This window comes from Netta rufina (assembly GCF_964035555.1).
Source record: "Netta rufina genome assembly, chromosome: 11".
Classification (NCBI taxonomy): domain Eukaryota; kingdom Metazoa; phylum Chordata; class Aves; order Anseriformes; family Anatidae; genus Netta; species Netta rufina.
This window is the reverse complement of record NC_140134.1, coordinates 11,708,636-11,730,906: the sequence shown is the minus strand read 5'-3', so window position 1 is coordinate 11,730,906 and position 22,271 is coordinate 11,708,636. Positions and strand designations below refer to the sequence as shown.

The following is a 22,271-nucleotide window of genomic DNA, read 5'->3' as shown; positions in this document are numbered from 1 at the left end:
GGTCCTGTGCTGCGTCTCAGTCACCTGCAGGCTTGCAATAGTTGTAGCATCACATGGGTCTTGCTCCCATTACAGAGCATTCGCACCATCCCACTGGGAAACACATTAAACAGGAGAAAGTTTCCCCTCCACTGGTAATACAGAAGGGCTGGGGGTGGGAGGGGTAAGGACTTGAGCCCCATCGACTGTGTCCTAGCATCGCCAGCAACACCCCTGCAGTGGCAATGCCCCCAGTGAAACCTTGCTCAGGATGACACATTAACTCAGTTAATCTGAGTGGTACTTTGACCGCTTCTACAATGACTAAGGGAAGTCTGCCCAGGCCATACCAGCCCCATAAAACACAGCATGACCTTGCAGGCTTTTCTTCTGCCTAATCACCTTTGCCACCTCTGCCGTCAGCTCTGATGCATAAGCACTTGGCTCATTTAAGGTTTTGCTGAGCTCTCCCACAGCCTGGTGAGACTTAGCAGCCCAGGTGCTACACCCTCCCCGGGGCCCAAAGTCACAGACCCCTTCAAACCACCCATCCCACACTTCAGAGGACACAGAGACACCAGGTAGGTAGCATTTATTGTGGAAAGTCCAGTACCGGCCCAAGAAAGGGATCTCAGATTGATCTCCTAGTATTAAAATTAGCATGACTGCAATCTAAGATTATGTTTTATCTGCAACCTGTCCCCTCGCTTAGTACCTCGTTCATGGCTCACTAATTCAGCAGGAAGGGCTGATACACCCGAGGAGTTACAATTCCTTCATAGTGGTAAAACCTTTGAGTGATGTGCTCCTACTGCATGTCCCCCCATGCTAAAAGCAAGCTGTGGCCCCCACCAGCAGCCCCTCCTTGGGAGCCACGTTAGGACCAGGATCTGGTCTCCAAACCAAAGACAGGGCCGTGTCCATGCAAACACTCCAGCCCACTCTGTAGCGGTCCTTTCTACCCCAGAGGGAGCTGCTGGAAGGGACTACACAGCAGATATGGTCCCAGCTGGCCTCCAGCCTAGCTTCTCCTTGAAAAAGCCCTGGGCTTTTGGGGCCTGCAGTTTGCTGTTTGTAAAGAACATGGAGAGAACGACCTGAATGTACAGATGCACCCTGCCAAGACAGGCTGGCTGGGTTTTGTTCCACAGGCTGTTACAGTCCCTGAGGGAAGGTGCAGCTGCAAGGCAGGGTGCTCACACAAGGCCATCCCACGCCCAGGGACAGCCATGTGGGAAGAGCTGCAGCAAGCACCTCTGTCCTCACTTCACCCATGCAGCTGGTGACAGCCTCCCACAGTCTGTCTGTGCAGACAAACCCGTGGCCATGCGGGAGGCTGTGTGGCACATGCAGAGAGACCCAGGCTCACCCACGTGTGGTCTGCTGAAGAGCCATCTGCGTGACCCATCTAATCGAAGAGCAGTGTTTTAATTCAAACTAGTTCCTATTTTTTCTCCATTTGTATCTGCCTGCTAATATTCAAATCATTCACCCCTCAGTGCCATCCACCCTCATTATCGTTTGATTTTTTAGCTCTATTACAAAGCACTGCCTGCATAAAGTGACTGGAAACATGCATCAGCCATACATCAGCCTCCTGTGGCTTCATGCTTCTCATCTCAGGCAGGCGGTGTGATGGGGAGAGGGCCGGGCACCGCGGCGTATCAGGGGTTGTGGTCAGTGGGGTCACACTTCAGCATAACTTTTACCCCCTCGCCCCTCTTCGTGGCCTCAAACGCCTCAAGAGCCTTTTCCAGGGGGAAGCGGTGTGTGACCAAGGGCTTGACATTGATCCGCTTGGATGCCAGCAAGGCAATTGCCACGGGCCACCTGCAAGGGAAACAGCGCGCAGAAGATGAGAGCAGTCACCAGCTTGGAGCCCTAAGGAAAGAGCATAGAGGAGCCTGGCTTCATTACAGTAATTTCCTCAGCCCAGGCAACCAAGGGAGTTTTGCCTGGAAATGATCTTCTGGAGAAGGGACCTCAAGCATCATGTACGTGAGCTGGGACACACCAACTGCTTTGGGCTGTCAAGCACCATAAAGGCAGGCAGGGCTATACGCAGACAGCTGGCTGTGTTTCACCCCAGGGTGGTTTTACCATGCTGGACAGCTAAAGTCCACCATAGCCACTCTCACTTCCCCCTCCTTAGAGGAAAAAGGGGGAGAAAATATGATGAAAAGGGCTCAAAGGTTGAGATAAGGACAGGGAGATCACTCAGCAATTATCACCATGGGCAAACAGACACAGCATAGGGAGATTATGTCATTTATTGTCCATCACTACCAGACTAGAGCAATAAGAAACTAAAAACAAACTGAAAACACCTTCCCTCACCCACCCTCTCCCACATCCTCCTCCTGAGTAGCACAGGGGACAGAGGAATGGGGCTGTGGTCAGTCCCTAACACTTCGTCTCTGCCGCTCCTTCACAGTTCCTCCCTGCCCCTGCTCCACATGGGGTCCCCCGTTCAAGAACTGCTCCCACATGGCTCCATACCACAGGGTCCATCCCCCAGGAGCAAACAGGTCCCCTGCGGGCAGAAGCTCCCCCCAGATCCCCTGCTCCTGCGTGGGCTCCTCTCCACGGGCTGCAGCTCCAGCCCGGGGCCTGCTCCTGCGGGGGCTCTCCATGAGCCGCAGCCTCCTCCAGGCCACATCCACCTGCTCCACCAGGGGCTCCTCCACGGGTTGCAGCGTGGAGATCTGCTCCATGTGGGACCCATGGGCTGCAGGGGGACAGCCTGCTCCACCAGGGGCCTCTCCACAGGCCACAGGGGAACTTGGAGCACCTCCTGCCATCCTGCTGCACTCACCTTGGGTTGGTTCTCACTCTGTATTTTTTGGGTTTTTTTTGCTTTTTCCCCTTTCTTAAATGTGCTCTCATAGAGGCACAACCAGCATCACTCATGGCTCAGCTCTGGCCAGCAGTGGGTCCCTTTTTTGAACCATCTGGAGCTGGCTCTGATCTGACATGAGGCAGCTGCTGGGCTTTTCTCACAGATGCCACCCCTACAGCCCCCTGCTACCAAGTCCTTGCCACATAAACCCAATACACATCCTCAGGAGACTGAGCAAGTGAAAATCAAAGGAAAAAAATGTATATTTGAAGTACTGAATTAAAAACAAAATTGCTGCATGCTGCTCTCCTCTTGCTCTGCCTCCTTGCTAGCAGAATGATTGCTGTGGAGTTCAGACTCACCAACTCAGTGCAGGAAGAAGAAAAGAGAATCCTGTCAGCTTCCAACCTCTTCTTTGGCAGAGACTCACTCAATTTGATTGCCTTGCCATTCCATTTTGTTGGGCCAAATTAGAATGATGGGAGATGCAGCAGCTAATCCAATTCCCAAACTGCATACTTGAAGACATCTCTCATTTTAAGAAGGAGCTTGGCAGTGGCTAAGACTAAATCCTATAAAGCTTTCCTGGAAATCAACCTCTAGAGACTAGGCAATGATTCTTGCTCAGCTAGCAAGAAACTGAAGCTCTGAGCACAGCAGAAGCTAGGCTGCAAATGTGCGATGCTGTGTCTCAAGCCCTGTAACAAGACCAAAGAGGACAGCTGGGCTTCTCCTGCCTTCAGTGCTAGGCCAACTTTCAGTATGCTCAAAGACCTGCTTGTTTGCAAGCTGTGCAGTTCAGTTCTCCGTAGAGAGCGCATATGCCTTCAAACTGGCTGGTGACATATCTTCAGCTCCAGCAAAATATGAAGACTAAACATGGCTCTTGTTCATGCAAGTATGCACTGATCTCCACCAAGACTGATGATCTGGTTTCCTTCCATGACGAGCAAGGCAAGCAGAGCCAGGCACCACCAGCAAGGTTGGGTATGCATGGCTTGGCACAGGATGTGGCATTTGGGATTCTGACTCTTTGCCCAGAATTAAGATTCCCCATATCCTTTGCCTCAGAATGGACAATACAACACCTAGGAAGGCAGCATGCAGACAGCTTTTCACAAAGCAGTGTGAAAGGCCAGTACCAGGCCACGCTGCTGCTTAAACACCTCCCAGCACAAAGGGTTGAAAGCAGCTAAAAGCTGTGTTGCTCTCAGGCAGTCTTCTCAATGAGTCAGCTCACTTGTGGACAAGTCAGTCTCATTCAAAACACCTCTAGTACCTCGACTTTCCTTTCTACAGGGCACAAATGTTAAGTATGGGTGTTTTGTTTTTTTTTTCATTTTGGCCTGCTTGCTTGCAGCAGAGCAAGGGTTTTTTGTGTCTGTACCTTTCTTTGTGCCAAATGATGTGTGAAATGGGATTGTAGGCGGGCTGGTTGTTGTGGTCAAGTCTACAGTGAAGGGCTCTACCCAGAACCAAGGGATAAAATGCAAGACGTATCAGGCAGACTGTCTGCACTGCAGACAGATTTCAGAGTGACTGAAATGAGGTTTAACCAACTGTATGGACAAACAGCCTTTTCCATGCCCTCTCTCTTTGTGGAGAACAAGAATTTCTAGAGGACATCGAGGATGAAAGACCCAGACACATCAGCCCACCCAGCCCTGCACAAGACTCACGTGTTGCAGTAGCGGAATATCCCCCGGATATCCACCTCCCGCACGGCAGCGTTCACGATGGGCACGGTCACCATCTCAGGCCCCAGCCCAACCAGCACCAGTGTCCCACCAGAACGAGTGGCCTGAAGAAAAGACACACAAATGCATTACATTTTGCAAAATGCAATTAGTTGCCGGAGCCTGCTCAGTTGTCTGTAAAAAAATAAATAAATAAATAAAGCTATTCTTGTATGATGGACTGCCTGAGGCACGGTGGAGAAGCTGGGGAGAGGCAGGATGCTGTCAGGAGGCTCTAAGTGTGAAACATGAGATAAACAAGGCTTAAAAAACAATCTTTCGAAAATCCCTGAAGGATTTTGGTATCTAAATCTCATTCTGAAAAATGACTGGCACTTAGAAGTACAATAAGTACCTTTGGGTTTCAGTAGCAGAGATTTAAAACATCTAAGGGGCTGATGTTTCACTGGAATTTTTGTTCTGGCAGCCTGTCCCATTTGTCTCTTGCCCTTTCATTGCCAGCCTCTGAGAAGAGTCTTATCCACATCTTCCCTTTATGCAGTTCATGACAACAAAATATCCTGTCCTTAACTGCTTTCTCCACCTGATGGAATTAATTTTCTTAATTATTCTCCTTATTGGGACATAATGAAAGACGCTGTCCTATTTGTACCAGCTCCCTGGCACTGCTGCGTTGCCATGCTTTGGTCTGGGGTGTTACTGCGGTCTCCTCAGTAAGCAGCAAATCAGACAATTATTTGCATGCTGTCTGCAAAGACCAAATTTTTTGAATCACCTCTCCTGGTTTGTCGTCTAACAAGCACCTTCTCTCCCCTGCACTAAACACACTGAAGTAAGCACAGGGGTAGTGAAACAACCATCACCCACCACTGCAGCCCAGAAAGAGAAAGCAAAAGCCAGCACTGCTCTCGCCTGGGAACAAGGGGTACTCACGTAAATGCCAGCCTGGATGCAGGCTTGCACTCCTGTGCACTCCACTGTTATCTCAGGCATGCAGCCAAGCAGACTTTCCACTTTGGAGGCCACCTCCTGAGGGGACTCGTTCTTTACCTGAATGATGAAATCTGCCCCCACCTCCTTGGCTTTTTGCAGGCGAGAGGCAGATAAATCTGAAAGACAAAACGTCACGAACTGGAGCATGATACAAACCAGAGGGGGAGCAAGGACCTCAGCTTGCAATCTGCTTCCTGCCCATCCGACATCTCAGCAGGACGACCTCGTTCAGTGACCAGCTGTCACGTACCTCAAGATAGTTCTCAAGAACTTACGTAGCCCACCCAGACCAAAGGGCTTCTCAGCCTGGATGGAAGTTGATGGCCACCATCAAGGAGCCCTGCTGGAAGCATATTTCTCTGCGGTCTGAACATGGGTTCACAGGGCAGCACACAACTAGGAAAGGAAACAGTCTGTCTACATTTCCTACCTGAAATTCACTCAGGCTTCAATGAGGAGGTAAAGAGGAGACCTGTTCATTTTTTTGGGAAAGCGGAGAAGTGTGAGCAATGAGGACACTTGAAAGACCTAGGAGATAACAGAGTCCTTCCAGTTACAGGGGAGGGTGTTCTTCCTCAGGGCAGGAAAAGGCATAAGGCAGTACAGGAACAACGCTCACCCTGTTTGAATAGTGCTGCTCTGTTGCTCACTGCCTCTTGGCAATCACTCTTTCATGAGGCAGTTTTACTAATTCACATGGGACCTCAGTCCACTAGTGAAAAGGGATGGTATGAAAAACACAGTGCACAAGCTCAGCAAGTTAATCTGAAACATCCCAACACTCACTTCTTTTGCATTTTCCTTCCCTGGCTCTCAAGGCGTTTGGCTATTGCTGATACCATCAAGCACATCTCTCTCAAGGGCACCTGCAGACTAAGATATGGTCGCTTTGACTTTGCTCCCCAATGCCCACAGATATGCTGCGTGTGTCCTTTCTTTCACATGACGCTACCCAAAACACCAGGCAGCACTGGTGACAGGGACATCTCTGGAGATGAGGAGGTGGACAGCAGAAAAGAAGCAGCATTTCTCAAGCAGAGATGATCTCTTTGCCAAAGCAGTTGTCTAGAGGGGCGTGTGTTTGCACTAGAAAAGAAGCCTGGATCAAAGGTGGAAACTGGGCTATAGCAGCCAAGATTTCCTACACCCAAGGTTGAGGGGTTGGCAATGTCTCCTGCCAGAGGTCCTAGGCTTGAAGACAGAGAAAATCATGCCTTTCCCAGAGGAATATTTCTCTCCAGGACTCACAGCACACCCACCACAAAGACTAAAACACCCTTCTCACCAGGACACAGCACGTCGTCCAGTTTCAGAGAAGTCAGAGATGGGGCTGGAGTGGGGAAAACTATTAAGGGAGAAGAGCAGGAGAACTGGAGACAGAGCTACAGCCGTGGCGAGCCTGCTGCTCTGACACGAGCCGCTCTGACTCAGACCCAGCACTGGAAGGAAGCAAGGCCAGAGGACCTGCCCTGCTCCTCGTGTGGGGAACGTGACGTTCCTGCCAGGGCAGACGATGGACGTGTCCCTGCCGGCAGCGAGAGGGCTCGGGAGGCCGGCTGCAGGCACACCCACCGAGATGAGCACCCAGGAAAGCCACGGAGGGAGTTTCAAGAAGGGAGAACAAAGGGTAATAAAAAGCAGACGATGTAGGAAAACCCAAGGATGGAAACTAAGCGCAGCATCACCCTGGAAGCCCTGCAGTGAGCTTCCTCTCCTGTGGCAGCAGGAGGCATTAGTCACCTCTGCCCTTCCCAAGCTCCGAGCGTTGGGCCCCGGGCCACGTGCGTGGTCACGCTTGACATGGAGCTGCACCCGGAGACCTCCCGAACAGCAAGAGCTGCTATGTTTGAAGCACTTGCAGAGCTAAGGAGCAGTTCTGCCTGGCATGGCTGGTGTCTCTCAAATCTCACAGTACAGTAAGGATGCTCCCTGTGAAGCACCCCAGCCTGCAGCACACGTAGCTGGATCCAACCGTTTGCTGCCCATTTGCTAATGTATTTTATGCTGTCTTTTTGGCAGAAATACACCCAGAGGCAGTGTCCTGCAGCAAAGGAAGAGACAGCCCACCCTGCCAGCCAATGCATTTCAAACTGACCACGAAAGGAGCTCCCAGGCAGCAAAGTCTCTGGAGAAAACCCAAACTTCTGCAGTTGGCATCTAGTTTTCTGACGCACTCATCAAGAAGTCTTTGTATAGGAGAGGAATGCAGGACACAGCAACAATACCATCAGACTCAGTCAGGACCCTGGTAACATTTTTGTGCGCTTGGCCTAAGTGAATCACTGTTCAGCATTTCCTAAAGCTGCCAGATCTGCACATTGTCAAATGAGAAGGCTATCGTATTGTCCCAAGCTCAGACACTTGTGAGATTTTAGAAGGACAGAGTCGTTCAGGTTCTAAACGTTACCATGGCAGAACCCCACAGAGCTCTTGGGTAACCGGTCAATTACAGAGTTAAAGGGTTGCATCTTGCCTTCAGGCAGAAATTTGTTTTCACTTCCTGGCTGCTGGAGCTAATTAACGTTTTCACTGCCAGACTAAGTAGCCCAGTCTTGTGTCTCCACTCCCCCAGAAGTTATCAAATCACACTTAAGCCAATGAGTAAATTTAACCAGCAAATATCCTTGAAGCTCTTACATGTTCTGTGCTGATCATCCTTCATAAAGGAGCTGAATTCAGTCCAGTTATTCATCTTCTGTAACATTGACTTCCAGGATTTTCAGAGGCATTGGCACCCAGGACTTCAGATTTATACAGCACAAGGGGAATAATTTCCCTTAATTAGGAAATACTAAGTGTACTTTAAGTGACAGAGCAAAACAAGACAGCCTGATACTGTCATACAAATACCCAAACTGTCACTTCACTTGCTGGGTATAAGGCTGCTCTTTTACATGCCTTTAAGGAGAAAAGCAGCTTTTCAGAGCAACAACAATGTCCACAGCAAGGCAGAAGGACAGGAGAAGGTTGCCCATAAATATCAAGCACACCCTTAGCAATGGAGCGGAGAAAGTTGTAGATATGAGGGAATAGGAAACAAGGAGCCATGAACAAATTCAGCTTCAGCACCCAACATGTCATTAAATACATTAAAAGCCCCTTAAAAAGGAAAAATGTCAGCCTGCTGGGGTTAAAGCACTTCTGGGAGAAGAACACAAGTTATCAGAAGAACTAATACTTTGTACCAGGTAAGCTGCCATAGCTGGTAAGAAAGCCAAGTTCTGGTTCACACAAGCCTTTGGGAAAGGTATGGCCAACTGTTAAGCCTCTTGGAAAAGCCAGCCTTTCTTCAGGAGTCACAGAGAAGGGACCCGACCCCTCAGCAGCGATGCAGCTTTCTCAAATTCACTGAATCCAGCTATGCCAAAGGCACTCAGTACAGTCATAGGAGGTGAGTTCTCCCCAGCTCAGAAGAAAACTCTTCTAGCTATTTCTGCATTTGCATGTAATTTTTCAAAACAAACACAAACATTTAAAGTAATGATCTTTCAGTGCGCTGCACAGACAAAGCTCTTCACAGACAGACACATCATAAAATCTCTGTGCGGTGAATTAAAACAATTTGATAGCAAAGGACAAGAGAGCCTTTGTGAGCAGACAGTCACCTCAGAGGTATGGGTTCCTGAAGCTGACGCAAAAAGCAGTTCCTTGAGAAGCGCAGCAAATTCCCCGGAGGCAACAAGCCAAACTAAACTCTTTTCTCAGCTCGTGTAATGTACAAATATTTGACTAGAGACAGCACCTACATGGGTGTCTTTGAGCATCTCAGCCTGTCAGGTGGGGGATGTGGAGATGCCTACAGGTCCAGATCATTGCCAAGATGAAGGCTCAAAGATAAAAAGGGGTTAATTCACGTAGCCAAGCTTGCTCACCCTACAAACCAGGTACCAGGAACAGTACCTGGTTTCTTATGGCCGCCTGGAGCCCAGTGGCACTGTTCAGACCTGACCACCAAAGGCTCCAGAAGCAGTTCACAAACTGAGGCAACAGCAGCTCCTTGCACTGCAGGGAAGAATATGCCCGGACAGGAGCAGGGCTGCAGCAGCAGGGTGAGCCAGCAGCCCCACCACCCCCTGCCAGCTCACCAGGCCCTTCCCCACCCAAGGACTGGGTCACCCACCAGCCCCAGCACCAGCTCAGCTCTGCAGCAAGGCTCCTCAGATGTGATTCAAGAGGTAGAGCTGATCTTCCTGCTATAGCAACCATCATCCTCAGATGACAACACTTAGCAAAATGTAAGGCCTGGACTGATTACATCCACTAAGCACACCCCAGCAGGGTGGGGCCAGCAGAGCAAAATATGCCCCAGACTTGGCAGCAAGAGGATTTGGGGAGGAGAAGGCAACAATCTGCCTTAGGTTTTGACATGAGCGACTACTGAAGGATGCTTCCGCAAAGGCAAGAGGGTGGAACCTGAATTCTGTCTCTCAACCTGAAGACTGGGAAACAATAACTGAGAGGTCAAAGTGAGCCTCGTTCAAAGCAGAAAGATTGAAGAACAGCCTTCTGAAAGGCCAGGTTGGGACTTCAGACTATGAACACGTTTCAGTTGCTGCAGAAAATGAAAAGAGCCACAAACTGCAGTCTGGAAGGTTCAGAATGGACCCCAGGAAAAGCTTCTTCATTAGGAGGTGGTGCAGTCCTGGAACTAGTACCCAGACAGGTGGGTTCCCCAACTTCAGAGGTTATCCAGACCAAGCCAAACAAAAACATGTCTGCAAACACTAGTTGGACTAGATATCTCCAGGACACGGGATTTCTGAAATGCAGGGAGCCTGAAAAGGTCATTTTGATCACTGTAGATATTCAGTGGAAAATGAACCCCCGAGCAGGACAGCAGCAAGAACAGCAAAGGAGGACTGGAGGGGAACAATGTGGCTGGACACAGAAAGGACGTTGAAAATACTATGTAGAGGCCAGCACTTGGCATAACAAGAGGTAGGACTCTGCTCATAGCAAAGTTCCAAGAATAGCACCAAGCAGGGTATAAAACATGCTGGATCTGCCTGCCTTATCAAGGTGATGATTAGAAGCAGATAAAATTAATGTTTATAGGCATGACATAGAAGAGGAAATATAATAAGCAAGAAAACCTGACCTATGAGTCAAAGGCACAACACAAACCAAAAAACTGAAAACTGAGGTCAAGAGCTCAAAACAGAAATGAAAAGAAAACAGCCAGTGACCAGAGGCACCAGGAGCAAGAAGAGCATCTGTAACTACAAGGCCTGTCATACAGATGCATTGCCTCTTCTCAACAGGCCTCCTCAAAGGCTGACAGAAGTCTAGGGCTTGAGCCAAGGACCGCTCACTAGCCCCTGGTTTATTCTTAAAGCACTGCAGCAACTCCCCCTGCACAACCTGTCTCTGCTAGAAAGCAGAAGTAATTAGCCTGGTCTGCTGACCTAGCAGAGAAATACCAGTTGCAACCTGTATGTTTTATAGATTCCAATTAATGCAAAGATCCATGTCTTCTCCTAGGAAATGGGACGTGCTTGGGATGCCCGATGGAATAATAAGGAACTATTCAAAGTGTTTGCTGTATTATGGAAAAAAGGCACTCTAGTAAGTGTTTAAAGAACTTACCTGTAACTACCACAGTTGCTGCACCCATCATCTTGGCAACAATCACATTAACAAGGCCAATTGGTCCTGGGTACAAAGGGGAGAAAAAGAACACATACAGCTGTCAGGCAGCACCAGCCATAAGCTCTGAAGGTGCCCAGAGCTCGCCATGTTCCTGGGCTAAAGGAAGCTCTGAAAGTGTTTCCAGGTGGGCAGCTCGGGGATCACAGCATCACCTCAATCCCAGGGTAGTGAGACAAAGTATTGCGACAAGAGGGACTCTGCAGTGAAAACACCACCCACTTCTCTGCTCCCTCAAGGTGGAAGGAGCAGTATGCCCCTTGTACTCTGTGTTCGGGCTGCTCAAAATGCAGTGTTATAGCACAGCATGAGCAAGAACAGACTTGAGGCCCTCTGGCATCCCTGTAATCTGCCATGACCCACACTTACAGCTGAGCCTAGAAGCACAGCTTGCACCCTGACCATCGCCCCCCACACCACAGCTGGCAGAGAACCCAAGGACTGAGTATGTTTGACCATACCAGCGCCACACACGAAGACTTTGCTTCCCAGAGTGACTCCCGCTCTTTTGCAGGCATGGATTCCCACCGAAAGGGGCTCAATAAGGGCCCCTTCTTCAAAGGTGACATTATCTGGAAGCCTGCAAGAGCCAGACACAAAACAACAGTCACCAAAGAGGTTTATGAAGGTGGTGAGGAAAACACTGATACCTGAAAACCAAACACAGGTGTAAATCACAGCTGCAAAATACACTCTTACCCACGGCCTGAGAAGTGCAGGGCTGGAAGGCACTCCAGGTTATCCAGGTTATGTTTTCTTACCATCAAGTACATTTCAGCCATTTACCAGTGAGGTCTGCCTAAGCACCAAACAGAGGGACCCACAAACTTCCCCATACCATCTGTCCGGTGCTCGGCAAGTCAACTCTAAAACTCTTCTGCTGCTCCTTCCATTTGGAAAATAAACCATGCAGCTGCAAATGCATCATCCCAAATGCTGCCCTACAGCTGGGGCCCACCAGTGAGATCCCAGCCCCCTCATTTGGGCCAAGTCATCTACCTCCAGAGATCAGCAAACATCTTGCTGCCTGACAAGCCAATGGCAATGACACATAAAGCAAAGGCAGCCAGAACCAGCTCTCCTCATTGTGCCCTGGATATAATGCATTAAGTGTTTCAAACAGTGGACTGGTTCCAGCTGTGCACCCTCCCAGCAACCAGGGTAAATGTGTACAGAAGGGATCAAAACACCTTTTGGACGGAAACAGCAGTGTAATGCAGCAAGCAGAAGTGACAGAAAAAAGCAGTGGTGTGAAACCCTTCTGAGCTGACATTTTATGAGAAATAAATCGCAGACTTCCAGAAAACCACCAGTGTAGCCTCTCACACAGCAGGTGCCAGGACAGCCCAGGGAAGCTTGACGTCAGAGATCAGCCAGGCCAAAAGAAGCCAAAGTAATGTAAACGACAGTTATGGGAAGGCAGCTGTAAGACATCCATACGTCCCTTATCTCCAGGAGGCTGACTCCAAGAGTTTGGTTGCCTGAGAGTCTGGCATCACATCCTGCAGAAGGACAGCCAATACCTGCCCAAATGTGCAAAAGCCCACTGAGCTCCGTCATCAACTTCTCCTGGAAAATCTGTGCAGAACAACTTCCTGCTCTTGATGTTCTGCATCAGATGACCATGGCATTGCTGAGCTGAGCCCAGGAGTGACAGGCTTTGTGTTTCACAGCTTAAGAAAAAACGTTTAGCTACGTAATATCCCCAATTATTCACAGTGGGGAAAGAACAAACAAACAAACAAAAAACAGATCTTTCCCTAGGAGACAGCTACAAACCAGCCAGTTACTCCCAGAAACTTGTGATATGTTGTTAGCAAATGTTATTTTACTGAAACACAAGAACCAGTGATAGTGGGCCTGGGCAGCAAGAAGTTGGGCCCATGCAGACCAGCATCTCGTTCTGCCAGCAGCTGCCTGTGACCCACTTGGAAAGGAGCTTCCTGCATGAAGACTCTCATGAGAAGTAAAAGCATTCAAATGCCTACTTCAGAATAACTTGATCCTGAACGCTACCTCTGCAGACACCAAAGACAAATCCTGGGGATGCTCAAGAAGCTGTTCTTCCCTTCCTTCTCATGCTCCACGCAGTCTGAGAAACAAAAGCTCCAGAGAGAGACCAGTCTCACGGGACCAGTACCTTACAGTATTTTTAACTCCCTGTGTAAATGCATTTAGGTGGGTACAACATTGCAGAGGCTTATGCAAATTTCTAACATATTAATTTGCCAGAGGACTTAAGCATGCACTTGTGTTTAAGCAAACGTGTCAGTCCTGGCACAATTAAAAGCACACTCAAGTTTAATCAACTGCATATGAAAACTGATGTGTGATGCTGGCAGCTTAGTGGAGCCTCTCAGGGGCACATAAAAAGATCAGCTTAGCAAAGACACTGTTTTCTCCTCCTCTCCTGCTGTAACTAGGATGACTTTGTTTCAAATGCCAGAGTGAAGTGTCAGCAGTTGATACCGTGCTTCCTAAGAAGCAACAATAAAGCCAGCTCAGCTCAAGCAATCAAAGACCTTTAGACAGCAGTGTAAGAAGGCAAAGATATAAAAAGACAACAGAAAACAAATCGAAAGCAGGGACCAAATAAGGAAAGGAAAGCAATTATAGGGTAAAACAACAGCGACATCCCAAGAAACATGCTAGAAATGTCTGCTTATGTCTGGCACCAGAGGGGATAGCTACACCTGCCTGATAAACCCTTTGCAAAGTGGCTACCATCCAAGCCTTATGAGTGTTAGTCACGGATCAGAAAGCAATAAAAAATGTTGAGTTCAAGTAAAGAACGCTCACTGTGACACTCAAAAGGGCCAAGGGCAATTGCTTCAGCTATTCCCCCCGGGGAGTATCTATTCCTCCACAGAGGGCACAGCGACTGACTTGTAGCAGTAGCTGGCACTGTGCTTGTAGTAGCGGCACAAGTTCCCATCGTCGGGAGGTGTCGCGCAGAAGAAGATGGTTGGGGACAGGTTATAGCGGCCAGTTTTGCAGAACTCATCCGTTTCTCTCGGGACGCCAGGCTCGATGGCCACTCGGTCACCTGCCAGGATGAAAGGAGACTGTTACTCGGGGAGAAGGTGGGCACGCAGGTACACGTAGCTGAGAACAACCGCAAAAGAGAGCATGAAACCCTGGCACAGAAGCCTGAGGGACATCTGGTAACTGAGAAAGATCACACTGCACGCAGCAGGCAAGTTCCTAACACTTCCTTTACAGTGGCCTCACCACCAAGATCTTCACAGTTACATGAAAAGAGTTGGTGTTTCACAGGCACAGACACTGAGCAGATGGAGGCTCAGTCACACACAAACCCCTCCCCAGCTGCCATGCACTCAATCCTAGCAGATGAAAAGGCAGCCCTCACCCCAAGCAATCACACGGCACTCACATTTGGTTCAGAATCTCTAGTCAGAACAGGAAATAATTATGCCAGAGCAGGGGAGCTCTGCTGGCCACCAAGCTGCCAGCTGGAAGGACCCGTTCCTTGGCAAGGGAACTCAAGATGCAGAAGTGGCACCCAGGAACCAGGCAGAGCTCAACAGGGTACAGAGATATCTTGATGCTACAGTAGTGTAGTCCAGGCTGGAAGGACACATCTTGCAGGACACAGAATGATTATTTAATTGCAGAATGGACTAAGGCAAACAACCATGGGACCACATTGCAACCTGCAAGTACACAAGGGACACAAGACAGCCCCTTTTATTTGGCAGAGGAAGCCAGCCAATGCCAAATCTCTCAGTATACCTCTCTGCCAGGCTCCTAATCAGGCGCAGTGACAAACAAGAGGACGGATCAAAGAAAAGATCCATTCTAGCCCACTACACCGTCGGAGATATGGCACACAGGGAACATCCAGTAGGAGGAGGAGCAGGATATGCTGAATCTTCTCCCAGCATTGTTATATTCACTTCTAGGGAATCACAAACGTGTGGTTTCTCTGTATTTAGTAACCATCAACACCACCTCTGTCAACTTCCACCACGTAATCTTTCAGCATCTTTTATGATCCTTTGCCAAGGAGCCAGGTAGGTCTGCTACATCTTAGGTGCACACCACACCCAGATTCTATTGTCCTTTGCTCTTAAGCTGGAAGAGCCAGAGAAAATGCAATCTTTATTATCTTTAAGATAGTATTTAAGATAATATTTATAATATTTAGATAACAAAGGTTGTTTAACATTACAACCCTCTCCCCGTCCTCCATTAGCTTTCAGACCTCTGTCATGTAACCTGGAGCTGTCCATTTAGCTCCTAGCTTGAGTTCCTAGCTTAGTCAGTTGTCATAGATCTGCTGGTCCACCTTGCTGTCCTCTGAATCTTTTTCACTTCTTTTACACTGCTATGGAAAGGAGGAGAAGAGACCTGCACGCAGAGCTCCAGATGTGGGGATGCACAGAGAGGTGTGGCGATGTGCTCTGAGCCTTTCCTAACACTGATCTGCATTTTTCTCCCTTACTGAGCCAACATTCCCACACACTGAGTCAGAGCCAACAGCCTCACTCATCAGCAGTGATGGTCAGCCCATCATTTTAGGTACGAAGCTGGTTTGGTTTCTTCTGCCATGGGCACCTTTATGTTTATCTGCATTGAATTTCATCTGCACCCCATTGCCCAGGCACCCTTAAAGTCCCTCTGCAATGCCTACCAACTCTCCCTTGTCCTCTTCACTCTGCCTAACTTGCAGTCATAAGCAAACTGCAAAATTCCATTTTCTAGGACATTCATGAGCACAGCAAACTGTAGAGGTCACAACACAGGGCCTGGTCCAGTTGCTCCAGCGACCTCTCTCCACTGCAGGAGGTCCATTGCTCCTTCACAAACACACACAGTGAAAAAACATTAACAGCAGGTTGTTGGCAAGAGTACGTGGTTTCTGAAGCTTTCTCCAGCTAGTTCAAAAGGCACCTTTTATCGTTGTGCACTCTGACCTGCATTAAAATAAGATCAGAGCAGCTCAAGATATAATAAGATATCAAGATACTCCTAAAAAATACCATAAGCCATAAGTCACTGCAGCAACATTGGGTGATGCATAGCACTGTAGCACTCTTGGAAGGAGGAGAAGGTCAGATCGTGCAATTCACAGCTCATAACACCAGATAACTTAACACCATGGAAAGGCACAGCCTCATATCACTGCGTTCACAGGAACTGATTAGCAGGAAAACAAATAAAAAGAGAAATTTGATCCATATCACCTGGTTTCAGATGAGTTACTCCCGATCCCACTTTGATGACAGTCCCAGAAGCTTCATGCCCCAACACCATAGGATCCTTTACAACAAAATCTCCAATTCGACCATGCTGCCAGTAGTGCACATCAGATCCACAGATCCCAACAGAATGCATCCGCAGGAGGACCTCTGCCAGAACAGGATGAAAAGTACCTTGTAGAAAAACTTACCTTCTTGAGCACTGGGAGAGAGTCATGTTTGCTGTCCCTGCACCCCAGAACCATGGCCAAACCAGCGGTGAAACATCCACATTTACCAGCACTGAATAAACGTACCAGAACCACACAAACACACTTCAGGACAGATGGCATATTCATGAGACGCCTGCTGAAATATAAAACTACAGAAGGATTTGCACCTCAGGAAAGCTTAAAATATGGGAAGACCCCTGTCAATGAAAGCTAATACAATCTAGGAGGGACACGACTATTATTGGAGCAAAAAGAAAAGAGTAAGCCCATTTAATTTCTCCCTAAGCTACAATTTCATCCCTGGAGAGAGTGAGTGAATCAAATTCCCATCAGCCCATACACCTGGCCTACTAATATTTAGTCCTACAATTAGATCACTTGACCAGTCTCAAGAGCTGTGTAATGTCAAATACATGAACTGAAGAAACAGGATGCAAAAAAAAGCTGGATAATGGGATATATCTGTGGCTGCTCCAGCAATTCTTTACAAAGGGAAACAAAGCATTATCTGTTTCAGCTGCAGATTTTTTTCTTGGATTATTTTATACTTTCTCAGAAATATTTTATGTTTGTAGTATCATAGAGAGACAAAAGAGAGTGAGAATACAGATTGGCAAAGGCAGCAGGCAGAAGCAGTCAGCTCTAGACCTACCATTGGGACCCGGTTCTGGGATTGGACGGTTTTCCTGTGGACAAACAGAAAAAGAAAAGGATTCAGGTGCTTGTGCACAGCAACAGGAAAACCTTGTGGAAAGTCAGTCCAGGGTACATCAGTCAAGTCCACATGCCGATCAGGTTTTTGGTTCTGCCTGCTTGGTAAGACACTGCTGTGGAACAAAGCAGGGTATCAGTGTGTAGTCCACACTTCCTCGCTAAGCTCACCTCACTTTTCTTGCACAGAGGTGTAACGTGAGCATGCAGGAACGAGCACACAGTCAGTTTGTAAACCTACTCTCTAACTTACTTTGCAGTAACTCCCCCTTCCCTGCACAGACAAGAGTCACGTACTAAACTTTCCTGCCCTGGCACAGCCTCAAGTTTCAGCTGAATCCCTCACCCCACACACTGAGAAAAGAAAATAAAAAAATCAATCTTACATAACCAGGAAGATTCCGAGCTATGTGTGTCTGTGAAGCGGTAATATTTCAATGTCTGTAATATTATAAATAACAGAAAATATTTTTTACCATAGAATAACAACTAGTTGTATAAAACAATTGTAAATACACTGTAAACTGCATTTAAAGTCATGTCTTCTTCTTGTAATTGCCATGACAGATCTGCATGGGATAAATGATAAATGTCGGCTTTTAGAAATAGCTGCAGAGGGCTGGCTGTTGGCCATGAGTTATCTACTGCAACACAGAAAGGACCCATGAATTTCCCAGCTTTAAACAGGCTCAGCCATACATTTCTTCCTAACCTCAAGAAAGAAAACGGGAATACATTCCATTTGTTTTCAAACCCACAAGAAATCCACCTGAAACCCACCCCTAAGGTCACATCTCTAAGAAAGTCCCCACCAAAGTTTGCTGTGCTGACCACGAACTCGTTAGAACCCACTTGCTGCTCACATTTTCACGCATCCTAGCGCCCTTTGCCCACAGCCCAAAACTGAGCACAAGACCTTTGAGCAGACCTCTTATTGACAGGGCTCCTGTTTAAAGCCTGCACTAATAGGGAGAATTTGGTGGACATCACAACAGCGAGCCCATGGCTGGTTATCGTCCCTTGCAGTGCTACCTCTGGCTGTATCTTTCTGCAAGAGCATCTTAGCAAGGAAATTGATCTCTGGATTCATGAGATGAACAATCACTTTATAGCTGCTAACTACACCAATTAGAAGCAACAACATGGGATTTTCTGCTGCTTTACTGCAGAGAAAGTGGGGTACTCCCCCCTGCTTTTGAGGAGTGCTGTTTTGCATTTAAGCTAATTAAATTGCATTCTCAACCCCAGCGGTATTTCTCAACCCATTCTTTCTACTTCACTAATCTAGGTATCAGAAAAGAAAAAAAAAAAATCTAGAAAATTAAAATCCCAGCAACAAATTTAAATTTAATGAGTGCAAAAACAGACAGAACAATCCTGAAGCTCATCTATTACCAAGACCACAACCCTGCTGACTGATTACACAGGGACTGCATCACAACTGAGAACCAGGGGACACATCAATGGGGCAAGGAAGGGAAAGCTGGACAAAACCTGATGCATACATGCAGCTCACACAGTGCAGCTCTATTAAAACAGTGCTGCCTGTGGTCAGCATGGCCGAAATTCTGTTGACTAGGACATAAATGGAAGCACAGCCCAACCTACTGAAATTTTCAATGCTTAGAACTGCCCTTATTTTTGTGGGGGATGTTTGTGTTGTCCCACCAAGGGCACAGCACAGAACATTAGTTTTAAAAGAAGTTGATCTAGATGTAGCCCCTTACGTAGAAAATGTCTGATGTGTGTGCAGTCTGGTAACACATCAAAGGCACAGACCGCCTCAGATATCTCAAAGAGATCAAACAGAACAGTCCATGGCTAGAGATTTAAAAAAAAAAAAAAAAAACACAACTTTTAGCTGAAAATGTATACGTGGCATTTCACAGCTCCCCCCTCCAAAAAATAAAAAATAATAAAAAAAAAAGTGTTTCTTTCTTCAGTAATATCTGTACTGAAAACAAGATGTTTTGGTGGACAGTAAATCTTCCCATCTGATTTGTAAAATATTGAGTGACCCAGCTGGAAGCATTTTCTGGACACACATTCTGTTTGCTGCCCATTGTTCATGGAGAAGTTCAGAGACAGTAACAGGTGTGAGGATGTAAGGGAGATGTAGCGAGTGTTCTCTGTGAAAGGAGGCACATTTCGTGAAGATATGGTAAATGCATATGAAACAATACAACCTGAAGTGGCAGCAGATGAGAGCCCATTGCAATTGCAGAAGATCGAGAGGAAAATTACCGAAACAGCCGCCAATACACTTTCAGGTAACACAGAGCAGCTGCTGAGTGACTCACGGTGACTCCAATGGCAAACAGGTCCCCGAGATTGAAGAAGGGCGTGGGGTGGGCATTACAGGAAAGATGATCTCACCTAACCTGAGCTATCAATAACGCAGATCAGAGTTTACTGTCTAAACTCCTCATGTGATCAGTGGGGCGAAGCAGTGCGGGCCGTTCACACTGTGGAAGAGAAACACGGAGCAGCCTGAGAGGATCACAGCTCGGAAGAGCTGCCAGGGGTGCACTGATGACCACCTCTGATGTCCCTAGCAGTGAGAAAACCCCAAATAAAATTCACATCTGGGTGTAAGCCCCTTCGGACACCACAACACAGACAGAGGTGAGGCGGCACCCGCCGTGGCACTGCCTTTTGCTCGCCGTGGAAGCCAGGGCGAGCTGCTGCAGGCTCTTCCAGCGAAGCCTGCGGCTGTGTCACCGCTGGCAGCGAACCCACGCCAACACCGCCTGCCCTCGGGCACGTGCTGCTCGCCTTGCGCAGCCACGGTAAAATAGAGGTAAAACAGGGCGAGCTGCTTGGGTATCCAAAAAAAAAAAAAAAAAAAAACACAAAAACCTGTCGCTGGTTGCCCTCGCAAACCGAGCCGCCGAGGCACGCCGCCGCTCCCGGCTCGCCCCCTCCGGGCCGCCTTTGCTCGGGGGGTGCCCTCCGGGAGCACGGCTCCGGCTCCGGCTCCGGCCCCGGCTCCGGCCCCGGCCGCCACCTCCCGCAGCCCCGGGGGCCCCGGCGAGGCCGCGCCGCCTCCCCCCGAACCCCGCGGGCCCGGCCGCGGCGCTGCGGAGCCGTCCCCGCTGCCGGGTCCCGCCGAGCCGAGCCGAGCCCCGGGCCCGTCCCCATCCCCGCCCCGGCCCGTACCAGGCGCAGGTCCCCGGCTCGGTGCACCACCACGGCCAGGTTCTGCCCCGGCGCCGCCATGGCTCGGCTCGGCTCGGCTGGGCTCGGAGCCCGGGTCCAAGGGCCGGCGGCGGGGCCTCCGCCGGTGGGGGCCGCCCTCTGCCCCCGGCCGCCCTCCGCGCAGGGCCCGGCACCGCCCCCAGGCCCCGCGGGCTCGGTGCCTGCAGCCCCGGGCCTGCCTCAGGCCTCGTCCCCCCCTCCTTCTCCCCGGGGCACCCCTCGAAATTGGGCTTTAAGGCAGCAAAATGCGGGCCCGAGGCCTGGTCCGCGCTGCGGGGAGTGCTCTCCGAGCACGGTTTGAACGAGGAGAGCTCGGTGGCAGGGATTGCTTTTTGGGGAAAAAGCTTGGGCTTTCAGGAAGTTTCAGCGATAAGGTGCTTTGCATCCGAGATCTTTTGCAAGCAGCGTTGGCAGAGGTATCAAGGAATTCGCTCACCCCGGTGTCCCCAAGCAGCTTGAAGTGAAAGCTGTTTGAGCTGGCACTTCCTTGGAAAAATAATAATAATAGTAGTAAATGCTCAGGATGTGTCATGCAGCACTTCGCAGAGCCATTTAAAAATAGCTCGAACTTCTAATGTTACTACGTTTTCCTGCTGTATTTGCTTGCTTACATGAATGGGAGTATCTCTGAGCTTACTTTCCTTTTTGTAATTGCGTGTGACCTTGAAGGCAGACTGGGGCTGATAACGTTTCTTGTCTTCATATCGGGGTCAGCTGTATCAGTCATTCATGGCAACGTTTATCAGAGTAACAGTCAGCGCGTAATCAGTGGCCATGAGCTGTCCCTGTGGTTATAATGAGGGCAGGAGCGTGTGTACGAGGGAAGCCGTGACGAAACGTGTTACTCAGTGTTTACACACCAGCACAGCTCCTGATGAGTCCTCAGTGGAACAAGCCAGAGTATTTACATTTCTGCAAATTGCAGAAAGATGGTGAGAGGCCATCTCCTCCTGAACACGCTCGTTTTTCTGAGGCACCAGCTCATGGCTCCCCTTTGTGGGACGTAGTGCTGTTAGCCTCCAAACTACACTTTGCAGAGGAAACTGCTGATTTTCAAATAAATGCCTGAATAAGCAGAGTTGCCCAGAATAAAGCATGACCAGGGATGCCTATGAAGCTGGCGATTTCCATGCAGCCTAATCCTTCCTTTTGTCACAGGAAATTTCTCACAGGCTCAGTGTTTGTCCCAGATAATTTCTCTGATTGAAACCGCTCCCATTTCTCAGAGCTCCCTTGCAATAGCAGCTTTGGCTCCTTGCATTTTGCAGCACACACCAAGATTTCCTCTGTATGTAACAAACGGGCCCAGAGCAACAGGCCGAGCTGATGGCAGGTGCATTCAGCAAGCTAAAAAAAGTGTCTTGCAGTCCCCACGTGCTTTGTCTTACTGCAGAAGTGACTTTTCTGCTGCTTTAAATGTGCTTTTGCACACCAGGGGATGCTTTGAAGAGCCCAGTATATTTAAAGTTCTTCAGTGCCGTCTTCTCCTCTTCCAGGAGGAGCTGGTGGTGCTGGCTCTTCTCAAGGTGCAGTGATACCCTCAGCCAACACATGACAAGTCTTTGCTCCCTGCCCTGCAGCAAGATGTGGAGGAAGGTGGATCCTTGCCAGTGTTTGGGCAGACAAGCACCTTTTTGTAGAGGCAGGAGAACTGGTCCCTTCAGCTCTTCTGCTCCCCTCTGCCATGACTGTCAGCACCAGGTCTTTGATTTCCTCCCCGCCTCTTTTACACTTTCCTTCTGGATCAGGTGCACTTCATGTTTTCTGTATTTTC

At 48.8% G+C, this 22,271-nt stretch overlaps 1 protein-coding gene across 1 annotated transcript; it reads right to left on the bottom strand.

The window, feature by feature from the left end:
* Window positions 1–1,446: 1,446 nt before the first annotated feature.
* On the bottom strand, window positions 1,447–20,554 carry SORD (sorbitol dehydrogenase). The gene is made up of 9 exons (XM_084293676.1): window positions 20,459–20,554; window positions 17,241–17,274; window positions 16,362–16,526; window positions 14,041–14,200; window positions 11,616–11,734; window positions 11,095–11,160; window positions 5,449–5,624; window positions 4,498–4,619; window positions 1,447–1,809 (listed from the first exon to the last, which is right to left on the bottom strand). Exons 1-9 carry the CDS (start codon window positions 20,516–20,518, stop codon window positions 1,644–1,646), a joined length of 1,068 nt encoding a protein of 355 aa, XP_084149802.1. The 5' UTR covers window positions 20,519–20,554; the 3' UTR covers window positions 1,447–1,643.
* Between the last annotated feature and the right edge of the window lie 1,717 nt (window positions 20,555–22,271).